The following is a 15,418-nucleotide window of genomic DNA, read 5'->3' as shown; positions in this document are numbered from 1 at the left end:
ACTCAAAAGTCGATTCAAACCATGGCTTTTGGGATGCTTCGCCTCAAAACCAAATTGTCTTAACGTGAGAGTATTTGACATTTGAACAGGCTGCCCAGGGGGTGTGGAGTCTCCTTCTCTGGAGAGATTCCAGCCCCGTCTGGACACCGCCCTGTGTGCCCTGTCCCAGGGACCCTGCTTGGGCAGGGGGTTGGACTGATGGGCTCTGGAGGCCCCTTCTAACCCCTGGGATTCTGTGAATCCGTGATCACCTTCATTTTGTGGAGCGGCACCATTTTAACCTCCAGCAGCCGAGCCGAGCAGCGCGACACGCGATCTCGGGTCCCCTCGTGCTAGCGGCACGCAGCTCGCAGAGCGACCCTCGCGCCAGCTCCCGGCACCCGGCCCAGCCGCCGAGGCGAGACCTGCGTGACGACACGCGAGCACTGCCGCGAGCACCCGCCACAGTTCTCGCGAGAGCAAGTATGGGCGGGGCGGGGCGGGGCGATTGACAGTCGTGCGGTCTCCGTGCTGTCGCCATTGTGTTGCAGGGAGAGGCGGTGGACTTGGCGCGGCAGCTTGTGGGCCCGGCTCGAATTGGACCTTCTGGTGAATCCTCGGTTGCTGGATGTCAGCGTGGTGAGAGTGAGTACAGGCCGCTGACGGTGTAGAGGAAGGAAGGATGTCCCTGTACGGCCCAGCTCGCGCCTGTGTGCCGGGCCGGGTCGGGCGGCCCTGCGCCAGGGCAGGGGGGAGAACCATTTTGTCTCGGGGCTGGCGCCTGGCTCCTCTGCCCTTACCCTTGCGAAGCACCTCTGACGGCCGCACGCCTCCGTGCCTTCTCTGGCAGCGGACCTGCGTGACAGCCTTGTCCCCCCGTTCCTTTCCTTCCTCTGAGGAGCCTCTGCCCTGGGGGGTCGGGGCAGAGCGGTCGGCGCCGCCCTTCAGCCTGGCGTGAGCCCGTTTGGCGTTGTCCCGGAGCGCGGGTGCGGCCGGGAGCAGCCGGTCGGTGCCCGTGCCTTACTGGCAGGGCCTCTGCCTTCAGGCCTGCGTAGAAGGGTACGGTGTCCTCTTCGGTTGCGCCGCGGAGCACCCGCTGTCTAGACCCTGCTTGCTCCAGTTCAGGGAAGCGGCCCGGCGCCATGCCACCAGCCGCGGCGCCGTGGGCAGCGATCGGCTTTCGTAAATACTGGGGGTTTTGGTCATGGGACTCGTAGGAGGCTGCTGAATGTATTTGTCAGCCTTGCTTGATTGAAGGTTGAGAAAATACCCTGAACAGAGAATTGCGCGGATCGAGAGAATTAATCTTCAACTCCATTTTGTCTGTAATAAAAACTTGATTGTGAGTAAACACTGAGGAAGACACGTGATCGCAAGTTGCTGGGTAGAGTCGTATGAGCAGTTGTATATCAAACCGTACAGAAATATGTAAACACAAAAGCTCAGGTCTTAGGTGTAAGTGTCACTGCATAGTTCCGAGGTAGAAAATTTGAAATTAGGAGCTGTGAGTGAAGTGTGTGCTTCTCTGATCAAGGATGCAGGAATGCTTTAAGCTCCTAATAGAAAACATAGCTGGGAAAGGCTGCTTCTACTGGTAGACATGACTACCTGAAATTGTTTTCAGTAGTGGGGGCCAGGGTAGAGGAGAGGTGTGAGAGGTTTTTATTTGAACTATTTGCATTTTGTGTTACTTTTGCCTCTTGACATTACACTGCTTTCCTGAAAAGACCTCTTGGGTCTTTATCTCTCTGTGGGGCAGGACTTTTTAGCTGTGTACTCAAAATAGGCGGTTCAGCTCCACCTTGTGTTGCAGTGTAGGTCATCTGTTTCTCCAGGTACAACTTTAAATTTAAGGGTTGATTTCAGAACTTTGCTCTTAGGAAGTCTCAAGAGACATCACATGTATCTTTTATTCTGGGAGACACAAAAAGTGCTTCCAGATTTTTCCATGAGATTTTGATTGCAAAGTTGTGTAACAGCATGAGATGATGGCACGTTGCTTTGAGAAGAGTGTTTCTCACCTGCTGTTCTCTTTCTCATTTCTCTCTTTTTGGATAGCAGAGTTCGTAGTCTCAAAATGATGGAAAAAACAGAAATAATTTGGTTTATATATATCCTGGAAATGCCAGGATAATGTGTTGAGGTTGCCCAGTGAAGGACGCAGAAGGTATTGTGTTCAAGTAAGGTGTTGCTTTCCTTTGTGGCAACAACAGGCTTTCAAATCTCTTCAGACTGCAACATGACTTATTTTTTTTATTTTATTTCATCATTTGAAAGTCATTTGAGTACTTCTCTGCCTCACTACATTCTGTGCAAATTGAGGTGACTACATTGTCATTACAGAACTCATTACAGCATGTTAAGTACCACTTGGGATTTATTGAATTCCTATGTGGATAAACGAAATATTTGAGGTTCTAATTTTAGTGTATTTGTGCTCATTCAGAAAAACCCCTAAGCTGCTGCTACTGTGGAAGGGAACCATTCTCATTCTGAAATACCCTACAAAAACACAATATTCTCCTTGCAGTCAACAAATATTAGTGTGGCTTCCAAGGTATGGTGTTAAATCTTTTTCAAAGAACTCTGGACCAAAACAAGCCCAAAACAAACAACAAACCAGAATTATTCTTTATCCGTGTTGATTACCGAAGTTGAGATGCCTTGTATCTAGTTTTATCGATCTAGTATATTCAACTGGTGGCTCCATTGACTTCAGCTGCAGGTATTTGATTTCTGCTAGTTGGATTCTAAGGAGATATTATGATAGATGCTAAGAAATTGAAGACCTCTTATGTAAAGGTTTTAAAAAAATTATTAACTTGAATGGCACACTTCATGTCACAGACTCTTTGTTGAAAGGCAAAGATAAAATCCAGTTTTCTCAAGAAGTTTTTTGCCCAGACCAATCTTAGGAGGAGAGGCTGAAGTCCCTGGGTTTGCTCAGCCTGCAGAAGAGGAAGCTGAGGGGAAACCTCATGAGGGTCTGTGGCTTCTTGATGGGAGGGACCGAAGGGGCAGGTGCTGATCCTCCTCCCTTTGGTCACCAGGGATAGAACACAAGGGAACGGTATGAAACTGCGCTGGGGGAGGTGGTTTAGGTTGGACGTTTGGGAAGAGATTCTGTACAGAGAGGGCGGGAAGGCACTGGCACAGGCTCCCCAGGGAAGGGGTCACAGCCCTGACCTGGGCTGGGGTCAAGAAGCATCTGGATGATGCGCTCAGTCTTGTGCTCTGACTTGGCCAGGCCTGTGTGAAGCCAGGAGTTGGGCTTGATGGTCCTTAAGGGTCTCTGCCAGCTCAGGAGATTCTGGGATTTTCTTTATTTTTGATATGTTTCCACCTCTGCATCTAAGAAGGCAGGGTGGTTCTTGTCAAATGTCTGTGCTTCTACAACTGATTCATCTTTACAGAAGATCCTTCTCGTTTGCTGGCTGGGGCCAAGACTGCAGAAAAAAATGTGTGGTTGTATTAATCATAACGTGTACACATAAACTGACATTACATTTTCTGTTTGGTAATGTACTGCTTTTATCTTGGTTTAACATTTTTGTGTATTGTTTCTGCAAGATTTCTTTTAAAAAATGTTATATATCATACTGATCTACTTGGGATTAAGTCACAACCTGTGCTAATTTACAAGATCAAGCTCATTGATAAAACTGTCCTCTTAAGGAGAAGATTAGTTTTGTGCCTTTTTACATGGGTTTGTAGAAGCAATTTGCTAATCTTGTACTCCATTTCTGCTTCTACAGATAGTTGGCTCTGGTGTCCAAAGTCTTCCATTGTATGCTTTTCTATCTGAATGGTCTTATTTTGTCTGTTCTGTGTATGATGCGCAAGCAGTTTTATTACTGAGATGATCTCTGATTTAGTCATGAAGTTGTTATAACGTCTTACACTTCTGTCTTTTTCCCCTGTTTGTCTGGACATTAATTTCTACTGGTAGGAGCTTCCATCCCTTCTAGAATCTTTGTGTATTCTACGTCTGTCTGTGTTACTCATCTGGTTCCACACCAATCTGAAGCAAAGTGATCCAGAAGCAGAATAATCTGTAATGAAAGTGATAATGCTGGTGGTCTTTGTCAAATACGCAGTAGTACAGAGTTGGATCTGTTGTTCTATATATCTGTCTGTTATATTTTGTATCAGGGTAAAATGTGGATAAGCAGTGCTTTAGATGTCAGATCTCATCAAGACCCACAGCTGTCCTGCCCAGCATACACCCTAGTCTGTTTTACTGTGACATCAGTTTATTTTCATAGTTTGTAACTTCAGTAGTTAACTTGTTCACGCTCAGTGGAGCTTCAGACAAGTGCTAGACTTGCAGTGCACATTATGACAGATTATTAAGCTTAAATTAGCCATAGTTGCTATGTCTTACAACTATTGAAGCAATGTGATTTTACATTTTATTGCACAACCAGCCCACTTGAAGTGGCGTAGCTTAGATTATTAGATTCATCATTACTGAATTGCTTTAAAACTTCCATTATTGACAGTTGTGTTCTCTGCTTTGCAGTGCTTCTTAGAACATTCATATCAATACTGCTGTATTTACAACATTGAGAATGGCATGCAGTTGCTCAAAATTTCCTTGAGGGTTTAAATGTGATCTGGGAAACTTAACAATTTCAGGTTCCTAATCCACAGTTAGGCAAGTGTAGTGGAGCACATCTTCCAGGTAAGATGAAAAGTCCTGAGTACACGAACTCAATTTCGAACTGCAGCCAAGGCACATGAGGCACGTTAGGATTGATGCTGCGGATTTTCAGACTCTGTTACTGGTGAGCACAGCTACTGTGTGGAGGAAAAGTGTGCTTTACTGAGTGTATATTTTTTTTCTGATGCAGAAAAAAATTATTTTCTTCCATTCTCAGGCCAGAATGAAAAGTCGTTAAATAAAATGGGTTGTACCATGTAGACTAATCACCTTGTACCAATGGAGTTTGTGGCCATATATTTTAGAGTTGTCAGTGATGAGTTTTTAGTTACCATGCTATCCTTGTGCACCGCACCACTGAGGATACTGCAGTTTTTCTTAAATTTTTAATTTTAAGAGTGACCTTTTGTGGTCTGGTTCTGTGTCTGCCATTCTGAGGAGGAAGAATCTGGTAATGCTGACAAACCAGATAGCTCTCTATGTGGACTTTGAGCAACTTTAAGTCAAGATACCCTTTCAATGACAGGATCACTTCTCACGTGGAAAAGGCACTAGCGTTTTTTTTTTTTTTTCTTTAATGGTTGCCAAAAGAGCAAAGAAACACTGACTCAATGTAAAAAACCCCAGAACATATATATAGACACACACGCATGCATGCCCCTACTTGTCAGACAGCATTTGCTTTTTTGTATGCATTAATTTCCACGGAACTTGTCTTTGGAGAAGTTAAATATTGATTTGAGGCAGATAGGATGCATATGTGTATTTTTTCACAGCTGGGTGAAATCTCATAGTTCTGACCCTGAAAAATAAATCTAAGTGTAGTTTCTGCAGGTATTGAGATTAGCTCATTTTGCATTAGTAGTAGAGCTGCAGAGTTCCTAAGGGAGTCCCACTTGAAATGTAATGGAAAGATTATATTGTAATAATAATAGCAAAAGGGGCTATGTTTCTGGCTTTCTAACATGGGATGGGAGGAGATGTAAGGAAGAGGTTACAAAAACAAGGTTAAGAACTCATTTCCCCATCTTACTGATGTGTAGTCAGACCAAAGCACTGTGTAAATATTTGTATGCCTGAGTCATATTTATGGTGTGCTTAGAATGACTTGTGTGTATTTTGCATGTAGGTTCCTGCTTCTACAAGAAAAATTAATCAGTGTTTCCTTATGCAGGATACAAAGAATGGAGTCCAAACCCTCAAGAATTCCTCGAAGGATATCTGTTCAGGCCTCCAGCTCTTCACTAGGACCTGGAACATTGACTGGAAACAGTTTAGCTGGTGCATATAGTGCAAGAGAAACTTCACGGAGATTAGAATCTGGATACCAGGTAATGTGTTTTGTCTCTTCCTGTAAATAAAGGAGTTGGTCTTGATGGTGCCTATGAGTCCCTTCCAACTCAGTATATTCTATGATTCTATGAGTTTAATGTCTGTTTTTCATGAAGAAAAACTTTAAAAGCCAGACATGTGCACACACAGAAAAGAAAATACAAAGAAAAGTCTCACCCAGGATCTTGCATTTGCAAGCAAAACCCAAGATTAATTCTAAAATGCAAGGGTTTAATAACCAGGCCAGTGATGGTATGCTGCAGTGTGAACCAGTAGTTCTAGATTTGCCATCTTTACCTGCTTTTGTTTGTGGCTGCACCTTTAAAAATCAGCTGTTTGATGAATGAACGGCATCCTTGTACTGTGGATCTGTTTTGGCACTAGTTGCTGCAGTCTTAAACCTGGGGTTTTGTGTTGAGGGGAGGTGTTTGAATTTTGGTGTGTATAGGGTGTTACACTTCATGCGTGGATGGTGCAAGAAGTGCAGGAATGTGTTGCAGTTCTAAGAGCTGGCAGTACTTTGTACTGCTCTGCAGCTCCTACTTTCTTTGCATGTGAAGATAAGAGGACCTTCAGGCTTACATCCTACTGTCACATCAGTATGTTAATTCAGCTTCAGTGTAGAAGAATCAGGATTTGGGTAAAAGCGTTTGGTCTTTCCATTGCAATGTGTTTCATTCACCAGATTGCTTTTGTGGTGGAGGGGAGCCCTGCGCAAGAGTAGGAAGTCAGGTTCTCTGTGGGTACTTTCACCTTGGAAGATTATTATGGGAGTTAAAGATTAAAATACTTCAGAAATCGTTCTGGAAACTTGGAAACAACAGATGGCTTTTTGGCTCATTTAATTTGTTTCTGCTGCTGTCAGCAGTTCTCACCTCAATTTTGGGCCCAGAAATGGAAGCCCATCTTGGGTTTGAAATTGTGGAAACTTAACTCTGTGATCAGATGTTTTGATAAAATGGTTCTGAGTTTGGTCCCTGATGGCAAGCTCTCTGGGACACTGTATTATAATAATGCCTTTTTCAGAAGAAGGTTTACAGCTAATAGAGCGTTTAATGACTTTTAGCATAGCTACATGTATGTGTGTGATATTTTGCCATACAGAGAATGTATGTGTTTCTGTATTGGCTTAGGGAGTGTCTAAAGGTAGTCTTCAGACACTTGTGTTTTTTTGATTCCTATGTGTGTTTTACTGGCTGGCTGCTCAGAAAAATAAAATTAGTGTCTTGCTTTTGTGGGTATTTAGGGACCCACACAGTTTGCATACCACACTGAAAGCTGTTGATGACAACATAAGTCTTAAGCTTAACTGGTGCTTTGTGTTGTTACAAAATTATAACACAAGACTGTAACTTTTATTTCTTTTTATTGTATGAACTGCACTTCATCCTCTTTTGATTATTTCCTATTAAACAAAGTGCTTTGAATCTGAGGAATTATTTTTATAGCACTTTCCAGTTAAAACAGAGGGGAGGGTGATTGTATAGAAGACTGTGTGCCTTCTTTCTGCTCCAGTTCATCAGAGGTAGTCTGAAAGCTTTTTACACAAGACTAGTGTTTAGTGATAAAAGCATAGGGAAGCTCCTTCTCTTGACTAACCTTCGGTACTTACAGAACTGGTAGGAGCAAATTCTATTATTACTGGCAGGCTAAGGTTACAAGTGGCTGAAGCAAGAAGAAGCCATTAGTTAGACTGAACTAAGTTCAGTCAGATAGGAGTGGAATGAGCAGGCTTTCTTACTTTGTTAATCGGTTCAGAAGCCTACATTAAAATCTTAAGAGCTGTTTCAGTTCCAAATAATTGAAAATATTTGTCATTTAAAAGAAAATACGGGACTATTGGTAGTGCTTTGGGTATACAGAGGAATGAGAACAAGTAATTCCTGCAGCTAGAGAACATAATTAATTCTAACTTAACTCAAAAACTTTTGCAGCCAGAGCAGTCAAACTTTGTGTATTTGGTTTTGACTAGCACTTTTTCGGTTGCCTTGTTGATGCCCCCTTCTCTGGACAGGGATCCCAGTTTCTTGGCCTCCCTGCCTTCTATTTCCAGGCTGCTGGTCCCATTGTCCCAGCACTGGGGTAGCCAGGCGATAATGCACTCCCCTGGAAGGTGACCGAAATCTTTTCTCATGTCTCTCGGCTCCCTCAAGGACAAGGAGCGGGTTATAACCTCTGGTACTGCTCCCTGAGGTTCGTGCACTGGTTCTGGTTCATCATCGTCTTTCATGATGCGGACCAATTTCTTTGTGTATATCTTCATTTGCATAGGGGCGACTGATGCTGGTACTGTTTGGCTTTCTGGCTCAGCTACAGGTTTGGCCTCTGAGGTTTGGGTAGCCATGGTGCTTGTTACAGGGGTTCAAAGGACTGGGGTAGTTGGTAGAGCATGGGACTGTCAATCCCATGAGTTCAAGCCCCGAGTTGGGCACCGAAAAGGGGACTGACCCAACGCCGTGGCCACACTCAGACTGCCCTCGAGGCACCCAGGAGCACTTCTCCCCAACCAGCCCTTTCGTGGGGGAGCTATGTCAGGTGAGGAAGACAGCTCTCCTGTGCTGGCTGCCTGGGGAGGTGAACTTTGGCCTGGCCAAAGCAAGGACAATGTTATAGCTGTATTGGTGTTAGAATGATAAATGGTGTAATTCCATGAACTGGCTTTCAGTGCGGTGCTAGTGTGAGTGTGTTGTTCTTGGATTAAGGTCTTTACTCTGGCAATCCGACACTTAAAGTAAGATTAAATTCTCATATCTTCAGTATGTAACAGCTGGAGAAGAAGGAAAGGAGGTATTAAGTCTTGTATTAAGAACATTTTGATACAGCTTTGCTTCTGTCTGAAAGTTGTGTAATCTTGTGCCCATGGGCATGCCTATATATTTCATATATGAAATAATTTAGAAACCTGATGCTTTGAAATTAGAGTGAACTTACTTGGTGATACTTTATTTCCAGGTTTAATTTTGCTTATGTGAATTACCAGCGTCAGCTTTGAAAATCCTAATACTACAACTTTTGAGAAATAGTGACAGAAAGTACTGTAGGTGTAGTATTAATAGTTCATAGAAAGGGGATGGACAAGTAATCACTTAACTCTGTTTAGCTCTAATTAAATGGTAGGATTTCTGTTATTTCTATTAATATTAGAAATTTCAGTGATTAATCGTGGAGCAAATGAAATTGCAATGCTCTTTCTTAATTGCCATCTATTCACTGAAATTCAGTGAAACTAGTAGTGTAGGATCTCATCCTTTATAAGTTATTTAAAGATAGATTTGTATATTAAGTGGTTCCTAGTTTCATTATTTGAAGAATTAAGAGCTCCTGAGTGTCTTTGAAACCACAGAACAGTTGCAGTGATTGCCCTGCAGCAGACATCAGACTTCAAATAATTTAAGCTCTTTGTTCTGAGGAAACACATCAAACAGTTGTGTTTGCAGGGGAGCTTTGTCAAACAGTCTTGAGTTTGTTAATGTGTTTCAAACTGTGGGTTCAGTATCTCTGCACTGTCCGAAATTGGCTACTAAAACTATTGACCTTATTTCTTAAGCCCAAAGTGGTTCTGTGTGCCCAGTGTTGTTACTGTTTTACGGTGCTCTTCAGTGTTGGTGATTTAGAGGAAACTTAAAAATGCAAGAGTTGCCATTTTGTAGCACAAAATGGAATTAAGTTTTTTGCTGTTTGCATGAAATGTAATTGGAATTAATAATAACTAATTTGCAAGCCTTCCCTACCAGTAGCTCAGTGCTGGATTATAAAATAATGCTGGCAGGGCCTTAAACAGTGGGCAAAGGGAAATGCTTAAGACTCTGAGAAGATGCTGTGTAATTTGCAATAGTGTGGTATATTTCTTTAAAGGAATAACAGTTTGGTGACACAGTTCACATTTGTGGTCTCATCTATTTTACTGGGACAGATCACACTCCTTGTGTTAAAATAATTGTCTGTTAGCAGGCCCAAATCGGGATTTCCCCCCCCACCCCCTTTGCACCCACTCTTTCCTGTATTAAAACTCATGACCAGGACAAGACAGATTGCTTGCTTTAGTGTTCAAAAAGCCACTTTTACGGTCATGGAGACTTTTCTTACATCTGTAGGGTTTTCGGGGTTTTTTTTTTTTACTTAACACTTGAAAGTCAGGTTCTTAATTCTGCCCTGTTGCTGGAATATCTAAGTTGGGATAAAGCTTCAGAAGCCTTACATTTAACTTTTTATTGTCTACAGTCAAGTCAGAGGACAGGTAAAAGAGCTGATAAGGGCCAGAAAGTAATTTAAAAAAAATCTTCTCTTGCCAGTGGTTCTCTCTTAAGCCTGTTTCATTTCCTCTTGGGTATCCCTCGAGGTTACTCATGAAAGGTTTTCAGAACTGTTAGTGCCTTCACTTCCTTGTTACAAGATGCAGATGATAAGCATGTTGTTCTTCAGGAATCCACTATATTGAATAGTTCCAGTAGAGACTGGGGAATTGGAGAAAGAGACACCCGTGAAACTCCTTGGAAGCTAACGACGTCCTCTCCAACTCGCTACTCAGGGACACTTGATCATCCACATTCTGGAAGATTTTTGGGAAGCAGAAGCAGATTGGTGAGAATTGTTAATGTGTAATACTTTAAAAAATAAATAAATAAGTGATTGGGGTCTTAGTTTGGCCTTCCAGTTGGAAAAGCTGCTCGCCAGGGCTTATTCTAATGTTTCTAGTTAAGTAGATCTTAGTAAGTTAAGGTGGAAGGAAAGCAAGAAGGAAGTGTTGGTAAGAAATTATTCAGAGGATGAAAATGATAATGTTTATGTCTTAATAATAGCTTTAAAATAAGTTTTAAGTGAGAATGGCTCTGCAAGTATCCATTTCAAAAGAAAAAAGGAAGGAGTGCTCATGAATCTCATAGTTGTATGGATGGCAAAATTAATATTGTTTATACTCAGCTTGGTCCATCAGGTATTTCTGGGGGATGTGTTTTTTGGGTGATACCAGCTCTGTGAGTTAACATGAAATTCATGGCTTTAGAGACCTGCTTTAAAAAACTTAGTTGTGGGGGAGTGTAGTCTGACTGTGCTTAACTTACGTGTTGCTTACAGCATACTCTGAAAATGGAGGTAGAACTTTCACCTGAATGAGATCAAAGGCTTAGGGCTTAATAGCTTGTCTTAATTAGGCTCCAGAATGTGCCTTCATTACTCTAAAAATAAAGTGTTTGGTTTCTTTGATGTGCTTATGCACTTTAGAATGACAAAACCCACTTTGAATTGGAGCAGAAGAACTAAGATGGGAACAGCACAAAACCAAAGATGCTTGTTGGGAAGATAGTGAACAGTGAAAACTGTGCCCGCTTTCAAACTGCAAGATATTTGGGCACTTGAGAATACTTACACCATAAATAAGTGTTTACTTACAGTTACTTTAAGGTGAAGACACTTTGAAATGATTGGGACAAGGAGGGGAAGCGAAGAACTAGTGTGGCGATGCTGTCCTTCAAGGGAAGTCACAATAGGTGTGTCTACATTTAGTTGAAATGCAAAGTGGTTATAAGTGGTCTACCTGTCTAGTTAGATTGGTGCTGTAGAGTTTTCAAAAGATCCAGGGGTTTTTCTCATTAGGGTTAATCTTTCTCTTAAATGAAGTTCCAATCATAGAATCGTGGAACGTGTTGGGTTGGAAGGGAACCTTTAAAGGTCACCTAGTCCAACCCCCCTGCAGTAAGCAGGGATGCCTTTACTAGTTCAGCTTGCTTAGAGCCCCACCAAGACTGGCCAGTATCACTTCCCCTTGAGTAGGCCTGTCTATTTCCTGACTCAGGAAGTTTTCATCAAGGCACTCCAGGAGTCTCTTGGACTGCCTATAGCTTGCCATTCTAGTTTTCCAACAGATGTCAGGGTGGTTGGAATCCCCCAGTGGGATGAGAGCCTGTGAGCTCAATGCATCCTGGAGCTGGAGTAAGAAGGCTTCATCGATAGGCTCCCTTTGAACAGGCAGCCTGTAGTAGACCCCAGCCACAAGGCTCCCCTTGTCTCCATCCCTAATTCCTACCTGTAAGCTTTCAACCTGCTCGTGACTATTCTTCAGGGACACCTCTTCACACGCTGTTTATTAAGATAGAGAGCACACCTCCACCCCTCCTCCTGTCTCTCCAGAACAGCTTGTAGCCATTCATAGCCACACTCCTGTCATGGGATTCATCCTACTAAGCTTCAGTAATGGCCACTGTGTCATAGTTTTCTACTAGCATGGTAACTTCCAGCTCCTTCTCTTTGTTGCCCATGCTGTGTGCATTGGTGTAGAGGCACTTTAGCTGGGCTGTCACCTTTTTAGGTGGACACCCCTTTATCCCCCCAAGGTGTTACATGTTAAACAGATGATTAATGAGGGAAATTCACTTGAATTTGTACGTGGTTAAATTTCTGTGTCTCCCCATATATCTTTTTATGATGGGATAATGGAAATGCTTAGATACTACTTAGTTTTAAAGGGTGAAAAAGTAGTGGTATAAGCTTAGTAAAAACCATAACAAAAATAAAACACAGCTATAACATCTACTCTAATGCAGTTGTTGCTTAAAGTATCTTGGTTCTAGCTACTTCATGTGGTGGTTGATTTAAGCATCTTGGTTGTAGATACTTTCTGGGAGGCCATACAACTCAACTGAGCTTTTTAATTGAGCTCACGTTTGTAATACCAAAAAATAAAACATTTCAAATAGAAAATAAATGCCTTGGCAGCAAGTAACCAGACTAATAGCTTTATAGGCTATCCCAATTTTTATTTTTTAATTTGTTTAGTACCAGTTTCTGAAGACTCTTATTTCACTACTGTACACTGCAAAAATTGCTTTCTGCCCATTCTTCACTCCAAACTTGTTTCAGAAATCAAAATAGATCTTACCTGAACATTTTTCTAGAAGCTAGAGCTGACTCCTCAGCTGAATATATTTTAGGTTGGGGAAAAAATGAGCTGGACTAGTTAAACTATTAAATACTGAAGCAGATGAGTTTTGGCCATTTCTGGATAGTAAAATTATGTTTCCTTGGAGACCTGTAAAGCTGTATTTGATCATGTTTATAGCATCTTACATGCTAGGAATACCTTCTTCCTCTGTAAGCCATGTGTATCTATAAAGGTAAAGTAACAATGACTGTGATAGAAGCCAGCTTTTGTCGGTAGGACTGTCTTGAGTAAACCTGGGGATACTGATCAAAAGCATGAGCATAAATCCATTATTTTTAAAGAGAGAGGCTTTGTATCTTAAGGTAACTCTTCACCTTTTTATTTTGAGTCTTGCATTATGTATGTTTTTGTTCAGTATAAGTACATCTGAAATACTGTCAGTAATTTTTTTTTTTCTTAATGTTATTTCAGTCTACATCATCTTCCCCCCATTTTACATCTGGGTGTTACGGTGAGTCTGAGAGAACTCAGGGAGCATATTCAAGACTACATAGCCAGCAACGAGATAGTGATTCAAAGAGACCTAAGCTTTCTTGTACATCTACCTCTTCTGTGAGAAGTAATGGCTTGTCTGCCTTTTCAGGTGAGAGGTTGATTACTAGAGCAGAGTTAAAATGAAATGTGTCTGAGTAATAAGATCAGGTTTTATCAAGTTTTAAATTACTTGCTTTGAAATATTATGCTTTTGTTATTCTTCAATATTAAAAACCTATGTCTAGTAGAAGAGTTATATTCACATTGATAGCAGTATCCAAAGTATCAAGGATGCTGTTAACAGGGTATTTGCAAAACCTAATTGTACTCGTGTAACTTCAGAATTATTACCCGTACCTATTGAGTTTGAAGTGATTCAAATATGTCTTAATTGGTTAAGATTTCAAGGAAAGAATGGGTGCAGCTACACTTATTTTATGAGTCTAATTGTGTTAGTAAACTTGTTTGTGCCGGGGACAGCAGAAAGAAAAATCTTTACCTTAGTACTGTGTTCCAAGCATCATGGCTGGGTAGAGCACTCTTAGGGTTCAAGGAAGAGAGAGGTATTTTTTAACAAGGTCTGAACTCATTCTGTAGGCCAGGTAAAAAAAACCCATTCTACACTAGGAGCTTTTTCAGTAAAAAATTATTTTCTCATTAAAGCTATGAATAAGCATATCATACTTGAATAGATGTAAGTTGAGCAACATGTAATGAAGGTCAGGAAATATCAGACAAAAAATTTCATTGAGAACACTTCTAGAAGGTTTTGAAATAGACCTTTAGATCCATTCAGATTACCCTTGTGAGTATGGATCAGTGGTCCTTTTAATATCCCCCTATGGAACCACACAGACGCTAATGAATTAGTGTTAAAAACTGAGTGGTTTTGATGCTTACTTGTTCTTCATTAATAAAATGACTACTATTAACATTTCTCACTGTGGTGTAAGCCTGTGTCAGTTTCTAGATTGGTTGGTCGTCATACTGCTGACCAACGAATGCTTAAATTTGGACTTACCAGTAAAACAAGATGGATTTTGTAAAACAAGATGCATTCTCCACAGCCATGGAAGAACGCTTTTTTTTTTTCCTCCCCCTATTTTTTCCCCCCTTTTTGGAACAAGAGTTGTACTTGGCTGAAGTATCTAGTTTCCTGTTTAGTTGTGGCTGTTAACAAAGAACAAGATCCCCCTTTTAAACTGATGTATTTTACTCTGAAGTATGAGCAAGAACAGTATTAGTCACTGGTCTTAAAGGTTGTATCTAAGCTGCATTTAAGCTTCAGCTGTGTTTCTGGAAAATTAGTTTTATGAGTATTTAAGCATCATCAGAATAGCAGCATTTACTAAGTCTCAAGCTGCTCTTTTGACATACTGTGAAGCCTGTTTAATAACTAGCTACGATTAGAAAGGAAGATGCTGTGGTGTTTTTTTCCTCCTGTCCTGTACTGAGTGTTAACAGGACTGCCTTTTTTTTCTGGTTTAGCTTTCAGAACTAATGGCAAGATTTGTGCAGCTTACTCGTGGATTTATGGTGCCAGCTGGCCACTTGATCAACTTTAGTGGTGTTTAGTTAAACTCACCTTGATGTGGTATAACCACAATGCATGCACAAATACCAGCTTTAATGGATTTTGAAATTATTACAAAAATGGGATTTATTTACTTTTTTTATTTCTAGATTCCTCTTGGAGGTACAGTAGGATTCCTAGATCTTCATCAGTGATGCTTGGCTCCCTTGGAACTGAAATGGTGAGAGAGCGAAGAGAGTTAGAAAGATCAACAGATCTGTCCATTAATAACCTGGTGGATCGCAGCTACAGAAACAGTGACTTTTCATCTTCAACATGTATGTATTGTACAGCTGAAAGCTTGTAAACCCATAGTTTGCATACCTATTACTTTTTTCACGTGTTCTTTTAACATTTTCTTCAAAACATAAAGTCAACAGATACATTTAATTTTAAGGTATCTTCTTAAATAAAGTTGTTTGGCCACTTTGCATATGTTGGCTAAACCATCAAAGGTTAT

The 15,418-nt window shown here is 41.3% G+C and overlaps 1 protein-coding gene across 3 annotated transcripts in view; it reads left to right on the top strand.

Moving 5' to 3' along the window:
• Nucleotides 1–512: 512 nt before the first annotated feature.
• MARCHF7 (membrane associated ring-CH-type finger 7) overlaps nucleotides 513–15,418 on the top strand; it is a gene marked incomplete at its 3' end in the record, with an annotated part of 29,639 nt that continues 14,733 nt past the window's right edge. For 2 of the 3 annotated variants that reach the window (XM_084264483.1, XM_084264482.1), the window contains exons 1-5: nucleotides 513–624; nucleotides 5,817–5,973; nucleotides 10,397–10,555; nucleotides 13,323–13,494; nucleotides 15,069–15,236. In XM_084264483.1, the coding sequence (XP_084120609.1) occupies nucleotides 5,827–5,973; nucleotides 10,397–10,555; nucleotides 13,323–13,494; nucleotides 15,069–15,236 (646 nt within the window). In that variant the 5' untranslated portion in view covers nucleotides 513–624; nucleotides 5,817–5,826. Of the gene's footprint in view, nucleotides 625–5,816; nucleotides 5,974–10,396; nucleotides 10,556–13,322; nucleotides 13,495–15,068; nucleotides 15,237–15,418 lie in introns of those variants that run through there. The other variant, XM_084264484.1, reaches the window with a different exon arrangement.

This window comes from Gallinula chloropus, assembly GCF_964237585.1.
Source record: "Gallinula chloropus genome assembly, chromosome: 5".
In the NCBI taxonomy this organism is placed as follows: domain Eukaryota; kingdom Metazoa; phylum Chordata; class Aves; order Gruiformes; family Rallidae; genus Gallinula; species Gallinula chloropus.
The sequence above is the reverse complement of the archived record's forward strand: the minus strand, read 5'-3'. Positions and strand labels throughout refer to the sequence as shown.